At 37.4% G+C, this 16,519-nt stretch overlaps 1 protein-coding gene across 9 annotated transcripts in view; it reads right to left on the reverse strand.

Annotated features, from left to right (window-relative positions):
* The window catches only part of ZNF277 (zinc finger protein 277), a 132,103-nt gene that overhangs the window by 56,183 nt on the left and 59,401 nt on the right, over positions 1–16,519 (reverse strand). For 8 of the 9 annotated variants that reach the window (XR_008617340.1, XM_028489860.2, XM_028489861.2 and 5 more), the window contains 3 exons: positions 13,963–14,164; positions 6,222–6,310; positions 5,872–5,954 (listed from right to left, as the gene is read on the reverse strand). Coding sequence is in view for 8 of the 9 variants with exons in the window: in XM_028489860.2 (XP_028345661.2) it covers positions 5,872–5,954; positions 6,222–6,310; positions 13,963–14,164 (374 nt within the window). In the remaining variant the exon portion in view is untranslated. The remainder of the gene's footprint in view (positions 1–5,871; positions 5,955–6,221; positions 6,311–13,962; positions 14,165–16,519) is intronic. The other variant, XM_028489862.2, reaches the window with a different exon arrangement.

Consider the following 16,519-nt stretch of genomic DNA (forward strand, 5'->3'; position numbering starts at 1 on the left):
GCATTCCTGATTGATGAAGCAGATTCCTGAAACCACCTAACATGAGAGTAACTGTGAGACAAGTAGTGTTTTCACTAGAGTGCAATCTCTAGATGGGCAGGAGCTGTGGCTTATTTCATCCACTGCTATATCAACAGAATTTAGAACAGTGTCTGGGGCAAGATAAATATTTATTAAATAAATGAATAAACTGGACCCTGGGTAACTGAAAGAAGAAATGGGGAAAGATACTGGAAATGTAGTTTGAGCCCAGAAAAGCTTAAGAATATGTACATGAAAAAGACCACTGCAGGTTTTAGGAGAATGAAATGATCTGCTATGTATTTTAATATTAAAATTCTGGAGGCAATGCCAATTGATTAGAGAAGTGATTCCACGTACAAGGTAAAAGGCACTAGGAGTGCAAAGAAAAGGATGTATATGGGACTCAAAGGTGGAACTGACAGGACTTGACAAATGACTTAGGTATGGGGATGAGTTAAAGATGATTCCAGAAATTTCCAAACTGAGTGACCAGGGGAATGGTGGTACTATTATATAAGAAAAGGGAAACAAGCAAACTACAAATTTTGGTAGAGAAAAAAATAAGTTCAGTTTTAGGCACATTAAAATTAAGGTGTTGATTGAAAATTCATATGGAAAAGTTCAACATAATGCAAGTTAGAACTGAAGTTTAGAGGTAAGCCAGGAATAAAGCTGGAGATGAACCAATCAATGGATATTTACTCTGACTGCCTATTGTGTGCCAGGACCAAAATTTAAGCCATCAGCATAGCAGTGGTATTGATGAAAGTGCATCCCCTGGATGGGGGACCTTGGAAAACTTACCCATTTAAAAGAAAAGAGGGGGCTTCCCTGGTGGCGCAGTGGTTGAGAGTCCGCCTGCCGATGCAGGGGACGCGGGTTCGTGCCCCGGTCCGGGAAGATCCCACATGCCGCGGAGCGGCTGGGCCCGTGAGCCATGGCCGCTGAGCCTGCTCGTCCGGAGCCTGTGCTCCACAACGGGAGAGGCCCGCCTACCGCAAAAAAAAAAAAAAGAAAAGAAAAGAGGGAAAAGAACCACTGGAGGAGATTAAGGTAGAATGATGGGATCAAGGGAATATTTTTAAAGAAGGAAGCTAAAAGGGAGGAAGGTATGTATACAAGCTATTCAAACCCTCAAGAATCTTTCCTAATTCTGTAGTTCCACCTTCAGAGTACAGATGAAAAATTTCAAAAAGTGTCAAGTAGGAATCAAGCTCTTCAAAAAGAAAACTGGGAACTCAGACAAATCTCATAAATGTCACAAGGAACCAGTGAGGTCTAAAAAAAAAATGGAAAAAGTGGATCATTTAGATTCTATATGCCTCCAGCCACTCACACAGAAACAGATTTTTTTTTTTCCAAAAAAATGGGGCTTGGAAAAATCACCAATGTGAACTCAGCAATACAGTGAGTGCTAATGAAGGATTTTAAAATATAAGACATAATTCCTACTTCAAAGAAATTTTGAATTAACAGCAAATCATACAAAGGTATTTACACTAAATCCTTTATTTAGAGTTCCAAATGATTTTTTTATTAAAAAAATTTTTTTGGCCATGCCACATGGCTTGTGGGATCTCAGTTCCTCTACCAGGGATCGAACCTGTGCCCCCTGCAGTGGAAGCACAGAGTCCTCACCACTGGACCGCCCGGGAATTCCCTACAGTTCCAAATGAGAGTACATATGAACGATACCTATGCAAGTCATCACTAATGCAAATCAGGAGAGCAAATGCCACTCTAGTTTGAGGGGCCTCTCTCATGGACTTGAGATCCTACTGACACTGAGCTGAGTTCATTGAAAAACACAGACTGGATTATATATCCATTACCATGAAGCAATTTAAATGGTTTAAACTACATTTAAGTGCCTTTCAGGAATGGTGTACCAATTCACACTCTTTTAAGTGGCTGAAAAAGTGCTTGTCTTTTAATATTCTTGCCACCATTTAGTGTCATTGCTCTCAAATCTTGTTAACTTGATAGAAGAAAAAAGGTGTGTTATTACTTTTGTTAAAGACTGGTTCATTTGATCATTTGGACTTCTTTCTGGAAATGTCTGTTACTGACTTGTAGAGCTCGTTGTATATAAAAGAGAGACATCCTGTCGTCATTGCCAACTCCCAAAGGAAGGTCACCCACACCAACCTCCTGCTTCCACACTACAGAGCATAAAATTACAATGAAATGTCTGACTGCAAATTCAGCCTGTCTTCCTGTTATTTGGCAAATCTTTTCTTTTTGTTGATCTTCTAGCCACCATTCCCAGTGGTAGCCTATTGTAAGCCTCCTCTGTTTTCCTGGAAGTCCAATCCTAGCCTGAATCCCCTCCCTACACAGACCTATAAGATAATGAGCATCCAGGACAGAGCAACTATCAGAGCCTACAATAAAAAAGAGTACAAGAGTTGTGGGAAGCAGAGTAAATAACTACTAGACTCGCATGGCGTGGCATGGCTTAAAAAGGCAGGTATTAGGCACACCACTTAGCTTAAAGCCTCAGCTTTGCTTCTCATTCACTAAGTACTCCTGGGCAAAATCATCTTTCTATGCCACAGTTTCCTCATCAGTAGAACAGCATTTAATAGCTATCTCACAGGGTTGCTATGAAGCAAGGATCTAATGCAAAGGCATGGCATATGGCTGGCACTCAGTAATTGTTAGTTTCTTTTCACATCTCCAAGTTGGTCTGCAGTCAGAACTTGCCAGCTTTAAATGAATTTTTATACAGCTACATTTACCATCTTTTCTTCATTTCACTCTCATGGGCAAGGAAGAGACATCAATGGGTCTTTCTCATTAGAAAGTCAATCCTGGCACCAAAGGATTTCCATGATTCAGCTTCATCTTACCTCTTCAAACCTATCTCACACTCCTCCAAAAATCTTTCAGATCAGACTTAACTTTCCTGAATATACCTTGAACATACAGATCCATATGTATTTTCCTCCCTTTTCTACAACTCTCCAAATACCCAAATCCATCTCACTGTTAAGACACAATATATTGTTATTTGTATTACTGGCAACATTTATTGAGTGCTTTCTACATAGCAGATACTATTGTAAGTATATCACATGCATTATCTCACTTAATCTTCACAAGCCCTACATTCTATCATTATCTCCATTCCCAAGAACACATATTTACGTTTTTTCTCTATAATGTACACTCTTTTATGACATGAACCATGCCTTGTGCTTCTTTGTATGATCATCTAGTTAAGTAGGAATTCAATGAATATGAATGTATGTATACACTGACCGCAATTTCACCATATTTTGTTTCTTTTAAGCTGCCATAACACTCACTTTCATCAAATCTACTACTTTGACAAAGTATAAAGTTGGTAAAAAGATGGGATGTTGTGATTTGTCATAAGAAATGTATATTTGGCTTTAGCCCCCATTCCTGGCACTTAGCTCCTAAAATCCAGGGAATTACTAAGTGTTGAGAGCTATAAATGTGTTTCTTGTTATGTTAACGAGCTGACTTTCGGAGAGAACTAGGTAACCTAAGGATGAGGGCCAACCATGTCATTTTGAGGGGTGGAACTTTCATTCCCCTCAATGGTCAATGATTTGATCAATCATGACTAAGTAATGAGGTTTCCATAAAAACCCATAAAAAGGACATGGTTCAGAGAGTTTCCAGGTTGATGAAGCTCTCTGAACTTCATCTACATGCTGCCTTGGTGGGCTTCAAAATCCATGGGGACAGAGCTTCTTTGTTCAGGATCTCACTCTATGTATTTTTTCATCTGGCTGTTGATTCACATTCATTAATATCCTTTGTAATAAACCAGTAATCTAGTGAGTAAACTAGTCCTGAGTTCTGTGAACCACTCTAGCAAATTGATCAAACCCAAGGAAGGAGGGTCATGAGAACCCCTTTACAGGGGTCCACAGCCAGTTGGTCAGAAGTACAGGTGACAACCTGGATTTGCAATTGGTATATGAAGTGGATGGCAGTCTTGTGGGACTGAGCCCTTACCTGTGGGATCTGATGCTATCTTTGAGTAGACAGTGTCAGGACTGCATTGAATTGTAGAACATGCAGCTGGTGTCAGAGAATTACATGGCGGTGTGGGAAAAGAACCCACATGTTGGAGTTGGTTTCAGAATCTTAAAAGGTTATCTAGGGGCTTCCCTGGTGGCGCAGTGGTTGAGAGTCCGCCTGCTGATGCAGGGGACATGGGTTCGTGCCCCGGTCCGGGAAGATCCCACATGCCAAGATCCCACATGCCGCGGAGCGGATGGGCCCGTGAGCCAAGGCCGCTGAGTCTGCGCGTCCGGAGCCTGTGCTCCGCAACGGGAGAGGCCACAACAGTGAGAGGCCTGCGTACCACAAAAAAAAAAAAAAAAAAAAGGTTATCTAAGTTTTATAGATGTAGATATTTCTAGGGACTTGAGCCTGTCTACAGACATAAAATAAAGATTCTGTGTGTTGAGTAACAGTAATGGCTGCTGTGTTACAGTTTGAGTTCTTATAAAGAAATACATAGGGGTACTAGGATTATGTCAGTTTGATCATTTTTGATTAAGACCACTGTGAGTAAGAGTGAAAAAACTCTTGGAAATAAAAAATTATGAATAAGTACTACCAAACAAAATCCATAAAATTTTACAGTCAATTTATCCTTATTCTGCAGATTTCTTAGATATTACAATAGGGAAAGAAGAGAAACTCAGGAAGTCCTGTTTCTTCACTGGGTTTGTTGCTATAGGAAAAGCACACTTTTTCTTACATAAATCAGTATCCAACAACATAATCTCATGTTTACATAATATAATGTGCTTCAGGGGACTTTCTCAAATCTTATGACTTTGGTAGACAGGATTTATTTTCCTCCTAGATCTCTTGAGGATTTAGCAGAAACACTGAAATCATAGCTTTTTTTCACAACATATCTAGCCAAGTCCAAAGATACAGGGAACACTTACAAGTAACCACTAAAGGAAGAGCAAGTCATTTTCAAGTAATAGTTGAGATTTAGTGACCAATAGTGGAAAACTGGATACTCTTAAATAAAATTAGTAACTTCAAAAAATTAACCAATTTCTGTTCAACTTTGGAAAATGAAAATTTTCACACCTGTATATCCTGTTATCTTTTTAAAAGACTAAAGATGCTGAGATTTTCAAGTCAGCTTCCTTATCATTAAGGCTGAAAATGAGAAAGATTATTATGATCAAACTATATGCTTAATTCATAAAGGGGAACAAAAGAAGTGCTAGTGCATAGCACATTCCAGAGGGAGAAAAAAAGTTAATCAATTCAACTCAATTTTAGCTGAGGGCATTCTTCCACGATTGCTGAACCCTAGCATGTGTCAGGCAGCTAAAATTACACTAAAATGTGTAAGCTCTGTTGTTATTTTAGAGATAATCCAGGAAACAAAACAAAGCCAAAAATTCTCTCTGCATTTTTAACATGAAATGCTTTAATCTTCAATCAAGTGTCTACCTTTTCTGTTTTAAGATCTTTATGTATTATCTCCTCTTTTGTGTATGCTTGAAAGTTTCCAGAATAAAAACAAACAAAATAGGGCAATAACAAAAATGATTTTGTATGTGTTTCTAACACACTGCTCATTCTTTAAAATAACTCTTAGGGCTTCCCTGGTGGCGCAGTGGTTGAGAGTCCGCCTGCCGATGCAGGGGATACGGGTTCATGCCCCGGTCCGGGAAGATCCCACATGCCGCGGAGTGGCTAGGCCCGTGAGCCATGGCCGCTGAGCCTGTGCGTCCGGAGCCTGTGCTCCACAACGGGAGAGGCCACAACAGTGAGAGGCCCGCGTACCACAAAACAACAACAACAACAACAAAAAAACAAAACTCTTATTACCAGTCTCTGCTTCTGAAGTTCTTCTCTAAGTATTCTATCTTCTGGTAAAACATCACACAGCAAAAAATAATTGTCTTGTTCTTCTGTTGAGAGATCAGGAAAATAAATAAGAAATGATATTTATCACTTTTTCAAAAAAAATTTATGTTTCTTAAGAGAAATATATCTATCTATGTCTATGACAATCTCTCTTCTGGTATATAGTTCTATTTTAGCTTTACTGAAGTTATACAACATGAACAGAGAAATTTAATTTTAGCTATTATTTTAGAGAATTATAATTTAAGAAAGATTATTCCTTTGAATTTTTGGATTGCAGGGAAAAGATGGTAGTCAAGATGTACACTTACCAAATGGAGCTGTGGAATTGATTCTTATCACACTACAAAAATCTGTAATGGGCTGTTCAGTGAACCTTTTCCTCCAATATGAAATGTACCTTAGAACAATCAAAAAGAAAGAATGGTGAGAAGACTCAATACGCTACTTACTTTAGAATGAAAGGATTTTATAAGAACATTTAATTACCCTAAAGCAATAAATCAAATGTTGACTGAAAACTGCTAGCTAGAAAATTTGTATATAGAAAGGCAGTAGAGCATTGTAGAAATATGAAATAAATATTTAATGAAATGACATTACCCTGTAAAGGCATGAAAATGATTAAATTTTACCATCCCCAAATTCAATAAACAGACATAGGGGAAAATTAAAATGAATTATTTTTATGTGATAATGAAGTTTTTTTGAAATCACACCTAAGTTTATATGAATTTAAAATGCAACAATGATTAAATAGGCTTTATCACACATTTTCCAATAAATGAAAGTTAGGTGGTTATCTTACATATCAAAAGAACAGATGATGATAATGCAATGAGAAGTCAGTCTAAATTCAATATCTATATAACAAGATAGAACAATTCCATACGTCCACACTGTGTCTGAAATTTAGCTTTTAGAAAAACAGCCAAGCTTGCAATTCCTGTATCTAATGAGCTGAGTTAGAAGAAGGACACTGGCTAAATGTAAAAGCAAAGCATAACACCCAGACCTGCATTATTTGATGAAAGAAGGAGTAAGATGACAGGATTCAACAAGCTGTTCATCTTTTCATTTATCTAACAAGATTTATATTGACAATTACAATCTCATTTATCAAAGAAGAAGAAGAGAATGTGATCTGCTTCAAGGGGGAAAAAGGAAATGGAAAGGTTGACTCTATAGTTGACCATTTATCAGGCTACATGCTGATGGATAAAAAAGGAAACTTACAACTAAGGATCAAAACCTGCACCAGAGATGGAACTTAGTTAAACAGACAAAGCACACAGAAAGAGTATATTTAAATGGCTTGATATAGCACCTGTGTTCTGCACATAGTAGGTCCACACTAAATGTTTTAAAGAGGTAGAAGAGCATTTGAAGATTCCTGTAAGGTTCTCTAAGTAGCCTCCAGCTCCCATTATTTTGACTCCTTTTTAATCTCCCTTTTTCTTATTTTCCCAACCCATGGTGCTCTATAGAAAGGGCATTCATTATACATTAGGAAAAAAAAATGTGCCGGAAGAGAGGTCTGAGAGAAAGAGAGAAACGTGACATGAGCTAATATAAAATATAAATGGATGACAACACTGAATATAGAATATATAAGTAAAAGAAGTAAAAGATGGGCTTCTCTGGTGGTGCAGTGGTAAAGAATCCGCGGGCCAATGCAGGGGACACGGGTCCGAGCCCTGGTCTGGGAAGATCCCACATGCTGCGGAGCAACTAAGCCCGTGAGCCACAACTACTGAGCCCGCGTGCGACAACTACTGAAGCCCGCGCGCCTAAAGCTCGTGCTCCGCAAAAAGAGAAGCCACCGCAATGAGAAGCCCGTGCACCGCAACCAAGAGTAGCCCCCACTCGCCGCAACTAGAGAAAACCCGCGCGCAGCAGCAAAGACCCGATGCAACCAAAAATAAATAAATTTATAAAATAAAAAAAGAAGTAAAAGAATAATGTGTAACAATAGAACCACATGATTTAGTTCTTCCTTCTCATGTATGCTGTCAACCTGGATGGGTAAGAAGGGGTAGAACTCTTTCCTTATAAAACAGTGCTAGACCTTATTTTAAGAGATCTGAAAATGATGTATCTTAGGCTCCAGCTCAGCCTCAAATCATAAATACTATAAATGATGAACCATGACCCTACGTCTAGCTCCCTGGCTCCCACATTAGAAGTATCAGAGCAGAAGGCATTTCAGGCCCATCAGAGTACACAAAAAGAGGAAAAGCACCTACAAAAGGCTGACATGTTATTCCCTTTGCCATCCTGGCCAGCTTCAGCACCCTCCACTCCCCAGTTATCTTACACAGTTACTCTTATTCTCCTCTTTTCCATTCCCCACTAGTTGCTTTTCTTTCCCCTCCAGGGGAAACAGAAAGAAAAGGGAGTCAAGTTTTATCTGGAGTTTCCTCATGGCTACCCGTAGAATACACCAAGGAGAGGTTCATCACTCTTGATTACTACTCCACTGAAGGCTGTGTGGGTGCCACCCTCTGGAGAAAACAGAATAGTTGTTGTCAGCCCTTTATAATATTATTTCCACTATGAGCCTACAGTTCGTTAAAAGGCAGTGATAATAACTACATGAAGCAGATGACCAGGTAAGAGCAGATACTAGTGACCAGACTGTCCTTTGAATTGTCATTGACTAAATCTGTAACAGAGTCAACACAATAAGAGTCGCTTATCTGCACAGATCTTGAGCTAGAAGTAGTTGTGCTTTTTAAATTAAGATTATGGTCCAACCCTTGTGGTTGATGTTTTATTAACTGACTCCACCAGCCCTGCAGGCAACAGGGAAGAGAGGAGCAGGGACTTGGCATTCAGAGATATGAACCTGAATTAAAAGATTTTTTAACCTTTCTGACACTCAGCTTACTCATTTGCAAAATGGATTGTTGATAATTAAACAGGATAACACATGTAAAGCAGTGTCCACCATGCTGGGTGTTTAATAAATGAAAGTTATTATTATAAGAAAAAGTAACATATTTAGATAAGATTAAAGTAGTAAAGAATCTGTTTATTCCAGAGGAATACTGGTATCTAAAAGAGCAACAAAAACAACAATGATAATGTTTCATTAACATTTAATGAGCAAGTTAAAACAGTTATATTAGTAGTGTCAGACGGCACACACAAGTGGCTGAGGTGGGGAAGAGCAGAGTGATGATGATGATGATCATAAGGAGATCAATTATTAGCAGCTACCACTACTGAGGCCCTACCTGCCCAAGGTCACACAGTTAGAATGTTAGAATTGGGATGAGAATTGGATCTGTTGTCCCCAAATCCAAACTCAAGTCTTCTACAACACAATGCCTCTCATGTCACGTGAGGACCCATCTACACAAGAATTTCAGAAAAAGGCAGAAACAGGAGAAAGCCTCTAGAATTACAGTTGTAATGGATACTTGAAGAATTTTCTTCCTTAGAGACCAAGGAGAATGCTTTTTGACATGGCAAAACTGAAGTACAGACATGAAGTCTGAAGGGAGAGGGAAGGTCTTCCCTTTCTGAAAAGCATATTACCTAAAAGCAGCTCTTGGTCTGAACTGCTCCTAACTTCCTGCCCAAGTACTGAAAGTTGACACCAGCTGTTTGGGGCTGTTGAATTGGAACTGCTTGACTAGGCAAAAGGTACCGTGCCTACAGAGGCAGTGATTCCTCTGATGTCCTGATTCCAAAAGTCAATGGCTCTTAAGTCTCTAAGGACTCCCATGTTGGGTCCTATTCTCCTTGATCTTTGAAGAGAAGGTTCACATCACGTACTTGTTTTGTATCACAGTTTATCTCAGTGTGGTAGGCACAAGTGATTACTAACCTCGGCTGACTTAAAATCATGGGTTTGATTTTGATTTCTGACAGAACCTCAGTTACCCTCTTCAAATAGTTAAAGGCGTCCAATGGGATGAAGAGAGAGAAGATACTGTTATATGCTCATGTCTGGTAGTCTTTACATTGGTTAAAAGCTATTTTATTGCTCCATGAACAAGTGGTCATGAATTCTGGAAAGGATGTTTTTCAGATACCATCTCTAAGAGCATCTCTGAGATGTTGTTAGGTAGCTTCTGGGGGAAGAAGGATAAAGCAGGTAACAGGCCAGTCCAATAGGCACAAAGGTGTCATCTGAGTGGTCTCCTCCTGACCAAAGGCGGGGTGACAATAACATCAAAGGGAAAAAGAATCATGTTACAAAGCAAAATACAACCATAAACTACCATATAACTTAAACATACACAATTACGTATCATATCTTATTGTGGTATACTATATAAATAGATCTGAATTGCAACAAACTTTTGACCTAAGTCTAAATTTAAGATGTATCCTAGTTATCACATAATAGTACTTTTTAAGTTTATAATTAAAATTAAGAGGTATCAATACAGCCATTTCCCTGTGGTTGGTAAAAGCATTCAGATAAATTGTATTCAATTGAGAGATGTCTTAAAGATAGCAGATGTTCAATACATGCACTGGTAGCATTTTTTCCCACCCACTAAAATTTATTGTTCCATGTTAAGAAATCATTTAGTACTTCTTCATTTTTTCCTACTTCTTTAGTTTGTTTAAAGCAACCACTCAATATATAAAGGAAGCCAAGAAATAATATGTGGTATGAACCCTTTATTTGGAGGACAGTTATCACAGCATTTCATATTTTATTAAAAAGCCATAAAAGTAATTATTAGGTCATCAGCAAATACTTTCTTTTAAAAGAACTTTAATCACATCTCACAAGAAATCCTTATAGTAATATCATCTTGCCTGCACAGCTCCCCATTGTAACTGGTGTGCTTATTGACAGAAGCATAAAGATTTGAGATATAGTCGTTAATTAAGTAGCACTGAATGAGTGGACTCTAACATAGAAAGGGGCAAGAATTAAGGAGTTAACATTTTTCTTCTGGAAAAATTTTATCTACTGAATAAAGCTAGCAAGTAGCTCAGTATAAATAACTATGTTAATAAACGGCTCAAAGGAGAGACTTTTACTTTTGTTTTTGTTTTATTTTCTCTGAGAAAATTTTACTGTTACTTTGTTCCAATAAAGAAAATGTTAAATATATTTAAACGGAAACTTTAGAGCTTATTTCTTACAAAGGTGTCCTTTGTAAGGTAAGTCCATCTCTTATCTATTATTTATCGTCTTTATTACTTATTGTACTCGGAAGCAACAACTCCTGTCTGAGAAGTTTTATATATATATAAGAATTATTCAACCTATAAAGAAGTTCTGAGTGAATTAACTCATGCCAATTGAACTTCTCGCTATCCCTCCCTCCCCTCAATAACTGCTAAGAAAAAGTCACATAGGTTGTTACATAATATTGAGCAGATTCCCTGTGCTATATACAGTAGGTCCTTGTGGAACCTAAATGGGAAAAGAATTTGAAAAAGAATAGATACTTGTATATGTATAACTGAAACTCTTTGCTGTACACCTGAAACTAACACAACATTGTTAATATATTAAATGGTATTTAAAAACAACAAAGTTTAGTAATATCCATTGCTGGTCAGTGTGAATTAATCACATTTTTACTTCCTGAGGGTGAAACTTGTATTTAATTAGGAGGAGAGTTGACAAGGAAAATCTAGGTTTCCAAATTTAAAGTACAAGTTAACTACACACTTTATTTAGAAAGCACTTATATCAGACATGCATCTTTTTCTTTTTAATTAAAGCATCCATTTTATTACATAACTGCATTTATAGTGTGATTGATCTCAATATTTAATTATTAACTCCTAAGCCCTGAGACCTAGTAAATAATTTGATTTTCCTGCCCACATACAGATGAGATTGACAACAATGATAAAAGAGAGATTGATTAGTACAAATATAGCCACTTAGCCATCATACATAAGTACAAAGGATAAAATACGAACTGATTCAGACATTTCTCACAGATTTTAGAAGAAGAGAAAGGAAATCTTAACATTACTCAATTATCACTGGTTGATCATCATATTTTTCTAAAATTCCTGAGGGAGAATTTGCATTTATGTGGTAAAAAAGAGTAAAAAAAAAAAAAAAGTTTTACATCAAAGAAAAGCCAAGTGATACAAAATTTATAAAAGAATAACTCATTTGATAGTCCTGTCAATGGTTATTTGAATAAGAAAAGAATTCAAAGCTCTCTAGCCTAAGAAGTGTCTAAAACAAAATCGACAGATCTGACCACCTATAACTAGGTATCATATAAGAGAAAACTCCCAGAATACTCCCAAAACACACACGTGTATATACATATATACACACATACAAATTTTAATTGAAAATAAAGAATAATGAATGAGAAGAGAAGCACAGAGTGTTTCCTCTGAAAGCATGTAAGAATTAGTTTATTCCAGTAGTTGGTGGCATATATTGTTCATATAACTCTCCTTCCCTATTCTGTCTCTGCCCCCTAACCATACAGCCCCAAAATCTACTCACAAGTAGCAATGCTGAGTGGATATAAGGGGCCATAACACAGAAGGCACACAGCAGACATTCATTATTGGTGCTATGCACCTGAGAACGACAAGAAGGGCTAGAGAATAGCTGATATTACTCCTTTGAGCACTGTGGCTATTTGTCCTTAAAAACAAATTGCCATTCTAGAAGTTTAGAGTACTTAGAACCTTAAATGAAAATTTCTCAAAACAAATTTTACAAACGATAATTAGGTCTTCAGACCAGCATAAATGCCTATTGAAATCTTAAGCTACAGTTGCAGGAAGCTAAGACTTCAAATATATCTTTTGTAATCAAAATATAATTAAAAATTTGGCTAACATTTATTGGGTATAAAAGATATCTCAGACACTGGTGCTATACATGCCCTGTTTTATATAATGCTCAATAATATTATGAGGGCTGGTGTACCCCCATTCTATAGATGAGAAAACTGATGCTTAGAGTGGTAAGTAGCTTGCTGGAAGCCATGTGGTAATAAGAACGTCACCGAGTCTGCATTCAATCCTAGGCCTTCCAGGTTTCACAGTCCACTCTTAATAATACAGCTTGCTGCTTGCAAAACGCATCCTAAGAAAGAACTTGCTTGCTAAGAATAATGTGGTCTGGGAGATACAGAGTTTAGATGCAGGGATATTATAATATCTGGGCTACTCTAACATTTTGTAGGGAAATCAATGCAGAACATCTCAAAACGGGACCCTACCAGATATACCAAAATATGTGCTTTCAGTAACTATACAAAGCCAGTTAACTACACTGATATTGTTTATATGGAAAATGATTCCAAATTTCAACTAATAATGACCTGTACATAACTACTCCACTATATCTGCTTAAGAGAAGGCATTTCTCTTAGACAATCACTATCAAGAATTAGTCTAGAATTAGTGACTATAATTAGCTCACTTTGGGCCCTGGCTGTATAGGTCAGGTTCCTACATTTCACACACGCCCAATGTTGGCAGTTCCTCAACTACTCACCTCTATCTACTCTTCATCCTCTTCCTCTAAGTACCTCAGTCACTGACCTTAATTGCTGTCTACTCTTATAGCCCTCTGGCTTATTGAAAGACTCAATATTTTCCTGGTTTTCAACCATATAACAGCATTTAAGCTGACAGTTGTTTGGATGATAAGCTTTTGGCTTAAAAGGCTCCAAGTATCTCTTTCCCCCAAAACTGCCCTTTGGGTAGCCTTTTACCAAGTCTATTCTCACCTTTCTGGAAGAACTCACTTAGCTGGAGAATGCATATGTCCTGAAACACGAAAAGAACATCAATCTGATAGAGATCAACAATGTCCAAAATTTCATGGAATGTGGTAAAGGGAATATTATTGACTCTTTGGAAAGTTGGTCTGCTTCCAGAATTTGTAGGACATGCAAAGGTACGTGACATTTTCAAACATAACTTACACACTCAAGAAGGCAAATAAGTACAAAGTTTTAAAAAGACTAAGGTGAAACCTGATAATATGAATTTTCATATTTCTATAGGAATAATTTTATATATGTTATGCCTTTCCTTTAAGAAATAATAAACAATTCTTTTATGGATAAAAACAAAATTTACCTTTGGAAATCAGCAACCAACTTAACATCAGCTATGACAGTCTTATGTTCAATGATCATGTGCTTCAGAAGTTTGTCTTGTTCATCTATAAGAAAATGTTCTTCACAGAAAATACAAGGCACAGATGGAGAACCTTCTAAACTGGTGGTGCCACCTGGACTTTCTGGCAAGGAAAGCGGCTCCAGGATACAATCCTTACTGTCTGGGAGAGACAAAAAGAAAAAGAAAAAAAAAAGCTGAAATCAACTCTCTTTAGAAGGATGATTTCTCACCTCCTGCATTAAAAGGATCCTAAAGATATTTACATAATTCCAAAAAAGAAAATACACAGTACCAGAGAGCAGGATACTTTATTACCATTTTAAATAGCTTCTGTAACCCAGAGGCAGGGAGTATAACAAAGCAGCTCAAACTCCCCATTTGCCAGCTTGAATTGGGAAAACCCACTTGTCAGGACAGCTGTTCAAGCCTTCTTCTTGGATACCGGCCAATGGCAGCAAATCTAGGGGTACTTGGAGGGGGAAGGCTGCAACACATTGGGTTAAGGTTCTAAGGCCCATTTGTGACCTATGGCTGAAAGTCATCACGCTGGGAGGCAAATGGTATATATGGAGGCTACAGGTGATGCCAGGACAATCTTTTAAGCTGCTTCCTGTTACACCTGCAAACTCTTTCCTGTTTCTGATTATTTGTCATGTGCGAAGAAGACAGGTCTCATATTGGGTTAACACAGCATGTGCTGGGTGGCCCAGGTGGCAATTTTTGATGTTGATTTATATCTATCATTTGATTATATAATTATGTATCATAATTCAAGTTCTTGCAAACAAAGAGATGAATGCTCAATTACTAGACATACATGATAAACATTTTTCTTGTCTACACTATTCCTTTTCCTAACATCACCTATAATATCCTTAAGAGTTGAAGTATGTAAGGTCTACAGCTCTGAATTCAGGGCCTCAAACTATAGCCAGTTGTGTCAGGAGTCCTCTTCAGTCTTCTAGGGTGGAAGGCTGGACCTGTCACCTTATGCAGGCTACTGAGTAGTCAGCAACAAGGTAACTAGCATAAGGTATTTGGCATCTGAGGAAGGGCAGGAGACCTTCTTTGGAAAGAAAGACAGCTATTTCTCAGACAGCAGTCTTTGGAAGTAGGTTACTATTAATTCTACTGTTAAATTTTATCTCTTATTTTTATTTTACTTTACCTATTTCTAAAGGCCTTCTTAATTGAATAATTAATTGAATCAGTTACTGGTACACTGCTGACCATGGCCTAAGAACTGGATAAATGATGTAAGAGGGCAGCATTCATTCACTCACTTAACAAAAATTAGCTGAGTATCTTACTGAGTTTTTTCCTGCTTGACTTTGCATGACACTATTCTTACCATCAAGGCCTAAGTGCTTGAAATTTGTTTGAAGGTACAGATAAGTTAAAAGGATAAAGAGAGAGAGAACATATAGGATTTATGGGAGCATGGGGATACAGCAGTCACCTAAGTGAGCTGGAGAGGGAAGGGGTCCCATAAGGGATGTCCTCTAATACATCACTCATAATAAAGTAGGCTAAATCAAACTGTTTATCTTAGTTACCTAAAATTATTAAATACCAGGAAAGAAGAAAACAGGGTACACATGACAATAGGGAGAATATTAAAAATACTTAAGCACTTGAGAAGCACTATTAGTAAGACTGGTATGTTACCCATTATTATATTCATTAAATTAGGTAATGAAATCAAGGAGTTCTGGAATTCTATAGCTCTTTAGTTGCAGGATATATTTTTCAGTTATAGGTTAAGTTCTGCAGGAACTTAAACCTGCATGTGAAAAATAGGATGGGGAAAGAGGTAAGTGATATACTTATGAAACTCTGTAATAATATTTTACGTTCCCTAGAATAGGAAAACAAAAGACAGCATATTCTAAATAAGCGTTAGTAACATTACCTGCCATCTAGGAAATAACAAGTACTGTACTATATTCTTCTTCCCAAATTTGACTGAGGTATCTGTAAATTCATTTTTCTTAACTGAAGAAAGCAAACACTATATTAATAATCACCACCAATAGCAAGAACTAACCTTACTAGGTGTTTGCTATTTGTAAATTACCAGCCAAGTGTTTTAGGGCACTTTCTCAATTAATCCTAACTACCTTATTCGATTAGTACTATTACAACCTCCATCTTCCAGATGAGAATTGAGACTTAGAAAAGTTAAATAATTTCCCCAAGTCACAGTCCTAGTAAATGGCCTAAACTTACTAATTTGAGCCTAAATTCAAACACTACATTTTTCTGCCTCCAACCCCAAAAGGCAATTCCTCAACTGTGTTTCTTGTTTAAACTATGTTCAGTGCTGTTTTGAATTCATATGTACTTATAAGTCATACTAAATTTATATGCATTCTGCCGTGTCCTGCAGCCTCCCCCATACCACCTGCACCAGCAACTCTTAAACCTCAGTAGTCCACATCCTTCAAAACCACTGGGGTACTCTACCATTGACTTCTTTCCTGAGACTTTACTGCAAACTCTCTACTATTCTTCT

The sequence above is a fragment of the Physeter macrocephalus genome, chromosome 5 (genome assembly GCF_002837175.3).
Source record: "Physeter macrocephalus isolate SW-GA chromosome 5, ASM283717v5, whole genome shotgun sequence".
Classification (NCBI taxonomy): Eukaryota; Metazoa; Chordata; class Mammalia; order Artiodactyla; family Physeteridae; genus Physeter; species Physeter macrocephalus.